Source organism: Raphanus sativus, chromosome 9 (assembly GCF_000801105.2).
Source record: "Raphanus sativus cultivar WK10039 chromosome 9, ASM80110v3, whole genome shotgun sequence".
Lineage (NCBI taxonomy): Eukaryota > Viridiplantae > Streptophyta > Magnoliopsida > Brassicales > Brassicaceae > Raphanus > Raphanus sativus.
Genome location: NC_079519.1, coordinates 36,048,899 through 36,063,847, shown reverse-complemented (window position 1 = coordinate 36,063,847; position 14,949 = coordinate 36,048,899). Strand labels below are relative to the sequence as shown.

The following is a 14,949-nucleotide window of genomic DNA, read 5'->3' as shown; positions in this document are numbered from 1 at the left end:
ATGTTTGTCTCTTAAATGTATTATTATTGAATAGTTAATGTATTAAAACTCATTTTAATTATTTTAAAGATTTCATATGTACAAAGAAAATTAACTTTTGCTGCTGACACAAATCACTAAAATCATATAGGCAACATTGATTGTAAAATGACAAAAGTGATTAGATTTTCTGCTCTCGATTTGTTTACTATTGACTCTACATAAGTGCGTTCATTTTCTACATCTATAAAATTGTGCTTCCGTTTTCGTTTATGTTTCACTGATATGAATTTTGTTTCTTTTAAACTTATTATGTGAATTCGGTGAATTACATAAGTGTCAATTTAAAAAGATTGACATATATAGAAAATAGTTCTACTCCAGATACAATCTAAGAATCAAATTTTTGAAGAAATCACTGGTAAACTGTATTCACATGTTAGTGTTCAAATCTAATATATCAAGTTGTTATAAAATATAAATGCAAATTCGAAATACAAATGTTTTTCGAATATATTCACCATTTTGGTTTAAAATCATCTAATTTTAGAACAACAAAACAAATTATTTATTTTATTAACCTACGCTTTTGAGGTTTAGTTACTTAAAAAATATATCGATAAAACACATATGTATATATAATACTTTACCATTCTAATATATGTAAACTATTATATAAACTAAGAAGTATTTGATTTATTAAATGATAAACCCAAAATTTTATAATAAATAGTTTAAATCTCTCATTCTTACAATTTTTTCTCATTCTTACAATTATAATAGCTAGATAGAGTATTAGAGAGAAACAAATATTAGACGAATGATCAAATCTCTCATTTTCCAAACAAACTCAAAATGAGATAATTGAAATATTTTTGTAATCCCTATTTCATTAAAAGATTTTTAGGAATAAAAATTAAGACTAAATTATTTAACCTAAATGAAATAATATATATAATGCTTCCAATATTAAAAATCACTTCGACTGAAAAACTGTATTTCTTGGATTGTCAGGATCAAATAACATATTAGAAACCACCCTTTAAAAAATAAGTAATTTGTATACATAAAATTATATACATTAGAGTAATCACATAAATCAAAATCAATACCTTTTGTTTATTTACACTTATTTTTTTGAAAATAAATCAAAATAATCATTTTATTTAGTTTATATGACCATATAATTAAAATTTAGTGATACTGACATATATATATATAGTATATTTTAGTATAATATTGACACTTCTACTCATATGATTTTATTAACATTTGTATATTTATTGGAACAAAAATTTAAACTGTTAATCACAAAAACTTTAATGTGAGATTTTCCAATACAAATTTTCAAATTAAAATATTAAGATCTCAATAATATTTCAATGCAAATTTGAAATTAACATATTTTATATAGTATATAGCTGAATTTAAATGATATATACCATTGATACAATTTATAATCATTTGTATTTTTTGAGTTTGTTCGAAGAATGAGTACTTTAATAGAGAAAACTACAAATGATCATATATATGTCATTGATCTATTAATGAGACTTCATATTTATACGATTTATTATCATTTTCACCTTTTTGAACAAAAACAAATAAACCATTGATCGCAAAATTTTCAATTTGGGATTTTTACTATTTTTAATAAGTTATAGTCATTTTAAAAATTTTAAAAATATAAAATATAAGAAAAAACTAATTTTTATTAGATGCTTAATGTGATTTTAATTTCTTTTGATAATATAAAATTAATAAAAAAGAGGATAATTTTTTTATCAAATATGTATGATTTATAATCATTAATTGTCATATATATTAACCATATTAGGTAATTCTGTAACTTTTATTTAAGGAAATAATTGAAAATATTCTTTGTACACTACTAATTAATTTGATGGTTATTTTAATAAAAAGTATAATATATATTTATATTGACCAACTTATTTTTCTAATGATTCTAAAAATCATCTTAGTGATGACACGTAACTACAAATTGTATGGGCTAATTTACTATTTCTGTTCGATTTTTTAAACTAACTGATATACCGAACTATTTACCAAATAACTTTTAACAAATTATCGATAATTCTAAATTCATAAACAAACCAAAATCGACAACTGAGAATTCTGGTTCAGATTACAAAAATAAGATTGTTTTGGAATTTTTTTTTTTTTTTTTTTTTGAAAAAATGGGCTTTCTGTTGTTTTGGAATTGTTGGCCACTTTGAGAGACAGAGTTTACAAAAACAACAATAAGAAGAATAAAAGTATATAAAAAAAGTACGTGTTACATCATATCCTTTTTTTTTTTGTGAAAGATCATATCCATTTTGCATTTAATTTTTTGAAGTAAATTTGAGATTTGTTAACGAGGTGGAGAACGTTAGCCAACCTTTGGATATAATCTTCATATTTGACAATGCCACGTAATTTGTATGGAAAGATGATGATGCCCATATATTCTCCATTGCATAAATCAAAGGTTTTCACCTCCATATTTGTATGACTTCAAGAGTCAATTAGGTAGAAAACCAAAAACAATCGGGAAATTAACAAATTACTAAAACAGAAAAAAAAAATTGAGATGCACAGTTTACAAATAGAAATTTAACTGACTTTTTTAACAGTACACAACAGTGGAAATTCGTATTTAGCTAATTATGAAGTTTTGTGTTGATAAAGAGTGCAAATTTCCTAATATAATGTATACTATTGACTATAGTATAAGAAACGCTAGATATTTGTTATCATAAATAGAGATCATCGGATTATATGGATTTTGGATTTTACATTATTGTTTAAGGGCGACTGTGTGAAACTCCTTAAATACTCTTTTTGGGATAAACTATCTAAGAAAGAAAATCAAATTAAGAATAAGACAATTTGTTATTTTGTATGTATTTATCTCAAATGCGTGACTAAGATATCTTTTAATATGATTAGGAAACTTCAGACTTTTTACCTATAATATTCTCTCTAAATATGGATTAGATTTTTAATTATATATTAACTTGTCCAAAAGGTAGAGGGTATTTTCACAGTAATGCATTACCACCAAATATATTAAATTCGATAAGATGTACAAGCTTTTTCATTCATCTACTTTGGTATTAAAATCTGGGATGTACGTGATTTAGGGCCTTAGGGGTATCTCCTACAATTCCCAAACAGTGACCTTGTAATTAGACTTACAGGATATCAATTTGCTTCGGTTTTAACAGATATCAATTGTTAGTATTTATTTTGATTTGTAAACTTACGGATATTCGAATTTTCGAATCTAATTAAAACGAATAACAAATTAAATCAAATTTAACGGATAAAATATTTAGTCTTTAATATATGCATAACCGTTGACTCGACATATGAATATTAAAGGAAACTAGTTATGGTCCGTGATGAAACATGAGCCAAAAACTGTCAAATTGAATGCAAAGCAAATGGCCTGGCCCTCTCACATGTTAACATGAATCAAAAGTTGCATCGTATCTGTATCTGATATATTAATTTCTCCATGTAGTTAAAACTTTCAAATTTGATTTTATTGTTCAGCCGCACTTTTTTCTTTGGAAAATCTTAAAAGTTCAACCGTTCATGGGTTTATGTATATTTGTTTCCTACTAATCAACCCCGATCCTAAATATCCACCCATAGAAGGAATAATTTGGCTCCCTCATCATACTTACCACTATTGATATCCATTGCATAAATTTTTGGTTGACTTTTTGAGGTTTCGTTATCAGTTTAGCCATTCGACGGAAATTTAATGCGACTTATAGATTAAACCACACCTAGTATAGAAGCATTGAAATTGTGAACATTTCCGGATTTTTTTTTTAAAAAGCTTGTCATGTTCAAAAAGATACAAGCTAATTTTTATCTTAGTATATTAATTATTAAGATAAATTTAACATGCATGATATGTAAGTTTTTTTGGAAATTACATGATGTAAGTGGTGTTATTTATATATCCCTTTGTTCTTTTTTTTTGTAAAAAATATCCCTTTGTTCTTTGATAACTTCGTTTTTTAGAAGAAACTTAAGTTAACCAGATTCTCGTAGAATTAGAAACACACGTACATACAACATGCGTGAATATGTATTACAAAGTAAGAGCACTAAAGTGCCTATGCAGAGTTATGGATTAATGTAAGTGTGGATGTTTTGTCATTTCAATACCGCATGCTTACAATTAAAGGTAAAACAAAAACATATGCATGTTGTAACATTTAAAATATATTCTACGTTGTTTTTTTTTTGAAACTCTTTTGCTATTAAAATGCATGAAAAAGCAAATAAATATATTCTACGTTATTTGATGAAGAAAAGACACTAAGTTGAACTTTTACATGGTAGATTACGCAATTATAGAGCCGTAAATAAAAGTATTTTAATATAAATAAAAAAAACAAAAGTTAGGTGTGGAAAGACAAAAAAAAACAAGCAAAGAAAGTGACTATGACATCGACGTTTGAGTAGTTGAGAAGGGAGATTACATATGTGCAAACGCATTATAACATATTCCTTAATTTTCACGAAAAATATAATAATCAAAATGCCGAATTGTTATTTTTTAAAAGATAATATTGTTTACAAAAAACAAAAATCGTTACATATATCAACAAGTGATAGTAGTTTATTGGTCATCTATTTATAGTAGATATTATTTAAATTTATACTATGTTTTCTCATATATAGACTGTTTTGAATTATAATTTATCTTTTGATAACAATTATGGAAATGTTAAATTTCAGTGCCTCCTAATGAAATAAAAACTATAGAGTTTTGGAATTTTTTTTTTCATTTTGACTCTTGTATATATTAATTTTATACTATGTTTTGTCATATATAGACTGTTTGAATTATAATCTAACTTTTGATAACAAATATGGAAATGTTAAATTTCAGTGCCTCCTAATGAAATAAAAAATATAGAGTTTTGGAATTTTTTTTTTCATTTTGACTCTAGATAATGATAATGATATAGAAAACCATTGGTAGGAAAACTAGTACAGGACGATATATCCATTCTGTGAAAGTAGAATTTGATTGTTTTATCTTTTCAAAATATATCTTTTTTTTTTGAACAACTTCAAAATATATCTATATATGCTAATGCTATAATCATTTTAAAAATCGATATGCTATAATTGCGACTGTATACCTTAAGGGAATCACTGATCCCAATACTCCCAAAACTAGACCAATTCATGATTGTGAGTCAGAATTACATATAAAAAAGAACAAGCAATTATTAATAAACTCGTGAAAGAAAAGTGATATTAACTTGAGATTGCTTGACGAAGACATGTTGTAATTTAGTGTCACGACATCACATGTGAGTCATCTTGGCTCCAAACTAAGCTGATAGGGTTGATAATAACAAAAGGGGAGAAGTCTTGTCTTAAGCTACACCTAACCATTTTTAAATAAAAATATTATGAATACTTAGTCACTTCTTATATATGCAAGCAAATGTGTTCATATCAAAACGAAAAAAAATATAATCTGCATCACTTTGAGCTAGTGTGAATGAGGTTCCATTAGTAATGAATTAGTACATCTCATCTTGTTATTCGTCTGTAAACAAAAATACATTATGAAAAGGGTTCGGCGATTCGAACATAAGTATCAGAACCTACAGAATATAATCATAGGAATGTATAAATGGTATCATGACTCAACAGCCAGCTGAATCTGGAGCTGCTAGCTCAACTGGTAAAACCTTTTTCCCAAAAAGTAGAGATGTCATGTTCAAGTCTTAGCAGTTGCGGGGAAGTGTTAAACAACCGGTTCTTATCCTTGGTCCAAAAAATTATGAGTTTAAATTCAGAATTTTTTAATTCAAAAAAAAACATCTCGAAAATTTAAAAAGTGTGAATAAAACAAAGAAAGAAAAAGATCACTAAAATTTTGTGATTTCATCCAAATGCAAACATGCCTGTGTGAAGGTCTCATCTTTTGAGGATGTGAGATTCACAAGACTTTCAAACAATGAGCTACTATAAGCTAATTATTATTATGATATTTATAATAAACCATCCCAGCAATATGATATATATATTTATGTAGCATACAATCTGAATTGAACAGCCCAAAACTGTACCAACTATACAGTATCCGTTAAGTGAACCTGACCATCTGTATGGATTCTAATGGTCAGCCTATTATGTTTTCTTGGCCAATATAGAAAATGACCTTTGGATATTGAGACTTTTATAGGGTTTGTTGTATCATTGGAAAAGCAAAAAAAAAAGTGAATACAGTATGAAACTAGGCTGCTATTAACGGCCCACTACTACCCAACCCATTAATGCTAAATTATGCTTGTTTCAAAGTTTCGATTGAATGGCAAAGTGAAAATGATTACTTAGTTTAGGGACAAGTTTCTGAAATCGTCGATAGATCGAGCGAGACTTGTGAAAAATGTTTATAGTATTACCTTTACTGTATTGTTATATCACAAGTTTTTGTTGAAGTCTGGCCCTTGAAGTCTTGTTTGATGTGAAGGAGAGTTTCAATAAAATCATAAGCAAACGAGACGAAAATTGAACGGATGATTGCTGTTAGGATGGTGATCAAGACTGTGTGTGACTAACCACTAGTTATTAGATGGCATAATGGCAACAATATGATTGCAATAAATGACATATATTGGGAAGTGATTTTGTAAAGATTAATTATGTGTCATTAATTACCACACTTATTCTTAAGAAGGAAAGGTGACATCGCTTAATTAAAATGATAACATGTTTTAATTCGCATTATGACATGTTAAAATTTTACATTTTTGGTAGAATTCTTAAAATATAATAATAACCTATATATATCATCATTTAATGAAAATTTAATCTAGTAACATAATTATAAATATATAAAATTTCGACATTGGCTTAGAATTGAAAAATAAATATGTAAATATTTTGTTTTAGTGTAAATGAACGCCGGACAATCGTAGTTATATACTGTATGACTAAAAAAGAGCTTGGTTCAGGTACATTAGAGAGCTAGTACGAAAACCCTAAATAGAGTGTAAAGCGACCGCCACTTTCTTTCTTGAGAGATCACAATGACGACGATGTCGGACCTTCCAGGGGATTTGGTCGAGTTCCCACCATATCTCTGAAACGGTTACGATCTTCTTGCAAACAGAATTGTTTATTCAACGATAAGGAATTCGCAAGAAAGCTCTTCCATAAAGCAGCAAAACAGTCTTTGGTTTTCACGGTGACAAAGGAGTTCAGAATTTGTTTGATCAGCATCGGTCTCCATGGAATCCCATCTATAATGTTTAGAGGTGAGCATGACCTACTCGATTACTCGAATCAAGTCAATAAAGTCGGTCACTGCGACGGTTTACTGTTATATACCTTTAATAACGACACTAGAATCATGCTTTGGAACCCATGTACTGATAAGAACAGGTGGATCAAGCCAATTAATAAAAGCCACACCTATTGTTTCGGATCCTACCAAGAAAGTACCCGGCCATAGTAGCTACAAAATATTGAGCTGTAGGGGTATGTACGTGAATTTGCAATATAGACGATTAACTCTGATTCATGGAGGATTCTTGATGTGATTCCGGACTTCACCTTATTTCTTATTGGTACATGCGTGTCTTTGAAGGGGGAGACTTATTGGTTTGCTTGGGATAGCAACGATGAACAACGTTGCATGTTCTTAGTCAGTTTTGATTATACAGCAGAGAGATTTGAACTCTAGAATCTTGCTTACAAGTGTCTTTTACCTTGTTTTCAAGACGCGGCTCTATCAGTTGTTAGCCAAGAGAGGCTTCCAATGTTACTACTATTAAGCAGAAATACATGGGGAAAGAGATATGGGTAACTAATATGATTGATGGGACTAAAGAGGTGTGTAATGGAGGAAGTTCTTAACCGTGGATTACCCCAAATCTGATATTTGGATTACTGCAAGTTATTTTTTGGTCGACGAGGAGAAGAAAGTAGCACTATGTTGTGAGAAATGTATATTTGACCCCAATACCACGATCGAAAAGTTAGTATACATTGCTGGGGAGGATAATAGTCAAGCTAGTTGGATTTTAGAGCAGTTACGTTCGGAACATTTTGGCCAAGTATTCTTGATTGTTCCAAGTTTGGTTCAAATCCTTCCAAGTGGAGAGGCAAAAGAAAAAATAGAGGTGACTAGATTAAGCTACATGCAATCTCTTTTTCCCTTATACTAGTTTATCCTGGTCATGTCAATAAGTGGCCATGTTCTTCAAAAAGTTTATGAATTTTATATTTCACTAAGATGTGGTATTATTATGCGGTTTTAGAGTTGGGTTCAAAATACGAGATGGGCGATAACTTCTCACATAACCCGAATATAAACGTCAATAAAATATACTCTAAAGGTTTAACTAGTGATGGAAGGATGATGACGGACAGAGAGAGGATGTGGAGGCCCAAAACCACCATTTTAGGAGTTTTTCGAAATCATCACAGAATCTTTTATCTTTTTTGTCTTTTCTTATATGTTTGTTTTAAAATGTTTGATTTCTCAGTTCTAAAATATTTTCTTATAACTTTCTTACTTTTAATTTAAGATGCACCAAATTTGGTTAAAGGAAACATTAAGTTCACGGACTACAAAACGAAACAAGGATCAAATCACTGAATCCAGCCTCACGAGACCATGTACTCTTGATCAAACCAGTTCTTGTGGTGTAATGAAACAATGTTATACAAGACCTAAACGATCGTTGATATTGAAAATCCACCGAGTTATTAATTAATTAAAAGGATTCTTTATGGCAAAAAGTGATTAAAAAGCCCGTACGCGTATTGACTTACCAAACACACGTTTCAATATTTTATTTTTTGATAATTGATTCTATCTACCGAAAATTGTCGTATGTTTCGGTTAAGTGATCAGTTTATATAAAAATGAAAAATTTCTTTGTTTTATTAGAACCAGTCAACGATTAGTATGTGCCACCATTTATTATATTTGTCCCATTACATACCGACTTATCCATTCCGTAATTTAGTCACATTATCTCTGTAGAAAATAACTGAAAGAAAAAGTGAGAAGATCTCCAACTAACTTTCACCTCTTTTTTAGCGGAACATGTCATTGTCTCGTTAGCTCTGGCCGGTGCACAAGTAACGCATCTTCAGATAGATTCTCCTTGAACCGCTTTGACCTAAACGAGAAATTTCCGGTTCAACATGGCATTGCCTACACTTACGAACGCCAGCGCGTGAGTGCCATTCCTAGCTTCGTTAAATGACACGTGGACTTTTACTCTACTGACCATTTAACCGCCCGTTCGACTAAACTGACGGTTACCTTATCAGTCGAATTGTTGAAACATTTGTCAACTGAACGTTGCCGTTTAGCTCCTTCCATATTCTATGAAACTTCTTTTTTTTTTCTACGAAACTTCTAGCCAAAGCCTGTGGTTGAAAGCAAAAACATAGAAAACAAGCTTTTCCAAATTATGCTTTTACAACTAATATATTTCTATGATTTTATAAATTGTTATCTACTAATGTCTTGCAAGTTTTGCAGTGGACGGAACGTATTAATGGTTGTTTGCGAACAAAACTGTTTTATTTTTGAACTACTTTTTTTAGAAAGATTTTTGGAAAACTTGTACATGCATCTTTTTCAAAAGAAAAAACTTATGGATGCATGCATACTAGAAAAAAAGTATATCAATACTATTAATTTTGGAACATGGCCCATTGATATTTGTTGGGTCCATAAAATTAATTTCTCACGTTATATACTTAAAAATAAACAATATGTTTACTAACTGCATCTAAATAATCGGAAACCACTTTTCTAACTGCATGTCTTATTTAATTAAATACGTGCATCATAATATGCTAGCAAATGGGTCTCGTCTAAAATATTATCTCCAAAACATGGGCCTGATAATGAACCATTTATTATTCTCTTTATATAAGGTGCCGACTGGTTTTCCCGCTACCACCCGCAAACGCAGCTTTTGCGGTTTATAGCGGTTGTTGGCGTTTCGAAACAATCACAGAAAACGCTACAAATCGCTTCAAACCGCTCCGAACCTCTTAAAATCAAAAGCTGGTTCCAACTACCGTTTGCGGTTGCGGGCGGTTGCGGGAGGGTAAATTTTTTTCTTTAAAAACAGAATAAATAAAAATAATACTAAAAGTATCCAATAAAAATTTTCAATTGAAATAATAGAAATTGTAAAATGTATTCATATTATATTTCAATTTATATTATAAAATTCAAAACTAAAATATTTTCTATAAATTTTTAAAATTGAATAATATGATTTTATAAATATAAATTTTATATTTATCATATTATTATGATTTTTAATATTTTTATAATTACATAAAATGTAAATATTGTTAAATTATTATTTAACAGATGTTGCATTTTGTAGTTTACCAGTCATAAGAGTCCCCGCAAACGCAACAATTTCTAACAGTTATACCAGTCGTACAAATTTCTAAAAAACGCTTAAAACCGCAACCATCCGCACCCGCAAACTCCCGCAACCGCAACTGCAACCGCTGCGGTTACACCAGTCAGGCCCTAAGTGACATCAAAACGGGATTTTATCTTTACAACTCATTCTTCCCATTAACTTGATAACTGCCTCTATTCCAACTACCTTGACGATCATGTGCACCTATATACGTAAGTAACAATACCATTTTTTCTTGGAGACCAAAAACAACGACACAAACCAGCAAAAATGTTCTAAAAATGTGTTGGGTTTGTTTGATACATCAATTCCAAATTTATAAAAATATAAAAGTTCACTGGGAAAAAAAGTTTATACTTTTGGTAGGTATTGTTTATTACTCTCATTTTTTTGAATTGTGGTTATAGATTTTAATAGTATATATAGATATACCTTATAATTTTTTAAATTCAAAAATAAAAACAACAAATGACATAAATTTTACAATACAAAAAGAAGTATCTAAATTTAACATAAAGAAGTATCTATTAAAAACTCTGGTTAAAACCCAATAAATACTTCAAATATCTCCAGTATTTTAAGTATTTTGGATTACGTTGCCGCTTTTACGGATTTTTGTACAAATATTTTGTAGCCATAAACTTATTTTAAATTATGAATATAGTTTTGCGACAGTATGTAGAACTAAACCTTTTGAAATAATTAAAAATTATTTTTTATTACTTTTTTTTTGAATTATGGTTATAGATTTTAATAGTATAGATATACCTTATAATTTTTCAAATTCAAAAATAAAAACAACAAATGACATAAATTTTATAATACATAAAGAAATATCTAAATTTAACATAAAATTACTTCTATTCAAAAATATGGTTAAACCCCAATAAATACTTCAAATATCTCCAGTATTTTAAGTATTTTGGATTAGTTTTTACGGGTTTTTGTACAAATATTTTGTAGCCATAAACTTATTTTAAATTATGATTATATTTTGCAACAGTATCTAGAACTAATTTTTTTGAAATAGTAAAAAAGGTATTGTTTATTACTATCTTTTTTTTGAATTGTGGTTTTAGATTTAATAGTATAGATAGACCTTATAATTTTTCAAATTCAAAAATAAAAACAACAAATGAAATCAATTTTATAATACATAAAGAAGTATCTAAATTTAACATAAAGAAGTATCTATTAAAAACTCTGGTTAACCCAATAAATACTTCAAATATCTCCAGTATTTTAAGTATTTTGGATTACCGTTACAGCTTTTAAGGATTTTTGTACAAATATTTTGTAGCCATAAACTTATTTTAAATTATGAGTTTAGTTTTGCAACAGTATCTAGAACTAAACTTTTTGAAATAATTAAAAAAACTATTGTTTTATTACTCTCTTTTTTGAATTGTGGTTATAGATTTTAATAGTATAGATTTACCTTATAATTTTTCAAATTAAAAATAAAAACAACAAATGACATAAATTTTATAATACATAAAGAAGTATCTATATTTAACATAAAATTACTTATATCAAAAATATGGTTAAAACCCAATAAATACTTCAAATATCTCCAGTATTTTAAGTACTTTGGATTACCGTTGCAGCTTTTACGGGTTTTTGTATAAATATTTTGTAGCCATAAACTTATTTGAAATTATGATTATAGTTTTGAGACAGTATCTAGAACTAAATTTTTTGAAATAATAAAAAAGTATTGTTTATTACTCTCTTTTTGAATTGTTGTTTTAGATTTTAATAGTATAGATATACCTTATAATTTTTCAAATTTAAAATAAAAACAACAAATGACATAAATTTTATAATACATAAAGAAGTATCTAAATTTAACATAAAATTACTTCTATTCGAAACTCTGTTTAAAACCCAATAAATACTTCAAATATCTCCAGTATTTTAAGTATTTTGGATTACCGTTGCAGCTTTTACGGGTTTTTGTACAAATATTTTGTAGCCATAAACTTATTTTAAATTATGATTATAGTTTTGCGACAGTATCTAGAAATATTTTTTTTAAATAAGAAAAAGAGTATTGTTTATTACTATCTTTTTTTGAATTGTGGTTAATAGTATAGATATACCTTATAGTTTTTCAAATTCAAAAATAAAACAACAAATGACATAAATTTATAATACATAAATTTAACATAAAATTACTTCTATTCAAAACTTTGGTTAAAACTCAATAAATACTTTAAATATCTCCAGTATTATAAGTATTTTGGATTACCGTTGCAGCTTTTACTGGTTTTTGTACAAATATTTTGTAGCCATAAACTTATTTTAAATTATGATTATAGTTTTGCGACAGTATCTAGAACTAAATTTTTTGAAATAACAAAAAAATGAAAATATACAAATATAAAAATTAAATTTTCAAAATAAAAATTAAAAACAAAAATTAAAAAATTAAATTTCTCAATGACACAAATATAAAAAAAATTAAATTTCTCGAAACAGAAATATGATTATAAGAACATAAATATAAAAATTGTGATTATATAAACACACAAACATATAAATTATAATAGGCAAAAAAATTAAAAACAGAAAATATACCTGGTCAATCTCTAGTCGTTTACTTAAAGCTGTCTAAAACACTATTTTTGATGTAATGATTCACCAAACTTAATTGAACGAAAACGAAGATTTATGATTCCTGAGCTTGTGGTGCAACTATTTGTGACTCCTCGCACCGAAATCTTCCGTCCTGGTTCGTGTTGTACTTTATTATTATTATTATTATTATTTTTTTTTTAACTCAACATCAACTTTATATTAGCCAAATGTTTCACCTTACAAAAGGTTTGTCAACCTCCACAAAAGAGTTTAACCAAGAAGGCACTATAGAATACAACCTAGGGACATTGTTCTCAAAAGAAGAAGTCTCCTTAGCTATTCTATCTGCTGCCATGTTTCCACCTCTCTGTTGATACATCACCTCATATCCTGAACTTTGCTGAAGTCTTTTTTGTATGTCCTGAATGATTGGCTGAATGGTAAGCCATACAGGTTCTTCTCCTCTTAACATTTGGATCAGTACTTGCGAATCAGATTCGAAGCACACCTGTTTATATTGGAATGCATACATAGTATCAATAGCCCATTTTAAAGCTTCAGCTTCAACTTCTATTGGTGATCCCATATTCTGAACCTTTCTAGCTTCCGCCCACAACAGTTGCCCTCTTTGATCCCTGCTTATCCATCCTACGCCACTGTTTCCTGTCTCTTTGTTCCAAGAACCATCAGTGTTACATTTGATCATGTCCATTGGTGGTGGCTTTCATCTTGCCGGTACTGCTGTTGTGGTGGTTGCTTTCACCTCATGTGTCTCAACTTCGCTTCCCTTCTTCCACTCTGCTGCATCTTCCTTCGCTTTCTGTAACACTTCGTGTGCATCATACTCTTTGCCTTTGTAGAGCAGCTCATTTCTATTTTTTCAGAGTCTCCATAGTATCCATGGGACTATTTCCTCATCAATCTGATCTCTTGGGTACTGTTTTTTCACTGTGAGCACATGATGAAGATTAGAATAAATTGAGTTGGAGGAAACCCCACCAGCCGGAGCTGGAATGCTGGAATTTGCCCATACCAGTCTAGCAAAGGGGCATTGGAAGAGCATATGATTGATTGACTCTGATCCAGTAGAGCATCGGTGGCATTCATCTTCCTTAGCAATGTGACGTTTTTTCATAGTTTCTGCCACTGGAAGTATATTGCTGAGACATTTCCATAGGAAGTGTTGGATCTTGGGGCTTGTCTTGACCTGCCAAATTGCTTGGTAAAGGCAATCTAGGCTCGGCTGGTTGACCAATACTTCTGACTGGTCTCCTTGTATGACGTTTTGCTGCACCCAGTAGATGCATTTCAAGTTGTACTTTATATTATGTGCATGTAGATGCATTTCAAGTTTGTTCTACATACTTTCTTATTTTTTGCAATATTTTTTAATTACACTTTTGCCAAAAAACATTTTTCGGAGTTCTTATTATCGAGAAGATTAGGCATATACATTTTGACAGAAAAAAATACACATATATAATATATATACAAGAGCCCTATAGGCAAATTAAGTTACATAGCAGACCGACGGGAAAATAGCCTATGTCAATTTGAATTTTATCATCATGTCTTTTTCTACGTCTTTTTCTACGTGAACTTTGTACTACCGTGTATTCCACACTGAATTAAACAAAAATTTAAAAATATTATATGAATTTTTTAAGTCATATTTTTCGTTCTCAAACTTTATAATAGTACATATTTCATATCAAACTAAACAAAGATTCAAAAATACTACATACACTCCGTGCTTATATGTATATTAACCATCAAAAGTGGTAGTCATCCGCTAATTTATCAAAATGATGTCATTTCGAATAAATTTTGTAAAATTAAAAATTTAAAATACTACATCAACTCATAAAATAGTGTTATATATTGACCATCAAAAGTATTAATCATCCGTTATGTGAGATAGAGATGAGTG

The 14,949-nt window shown here is 29.0% G+C and overlaps 1 protein-coding gene across 1 annotated transcript; it reads right to left on the bottom strand.

The window, feature by feature from the left end:
* Positions 1 to 13,251: 13,251 nt before the first annotated feature.
* LOC130500253 (uncharacterized) lies at positions 13,252 to 13,731 on the bottom strand. Its single transcript, XM_056995027.1, has one exon. It carries the CDS (start codon positions 13,729 to 13,731, stop codon positions 13,252 to 13,254), a length of 480 nt encoding a protein of 159 aa, XP_056851007.1.
* Between the last annotated feature and the right edge of the window lie 1,218 nt (positions 13,732 to 14,949).

Bases quoted from the DNA above. Each gene is read 5' to 3' on its own strand.
- LOC130500253 (XM_056995027.1), bottom strand. From the start codon at position 13,731: ATGGACATGATCAAATGTAACACTGATGGTTCTTGGAACAAAGAGACA.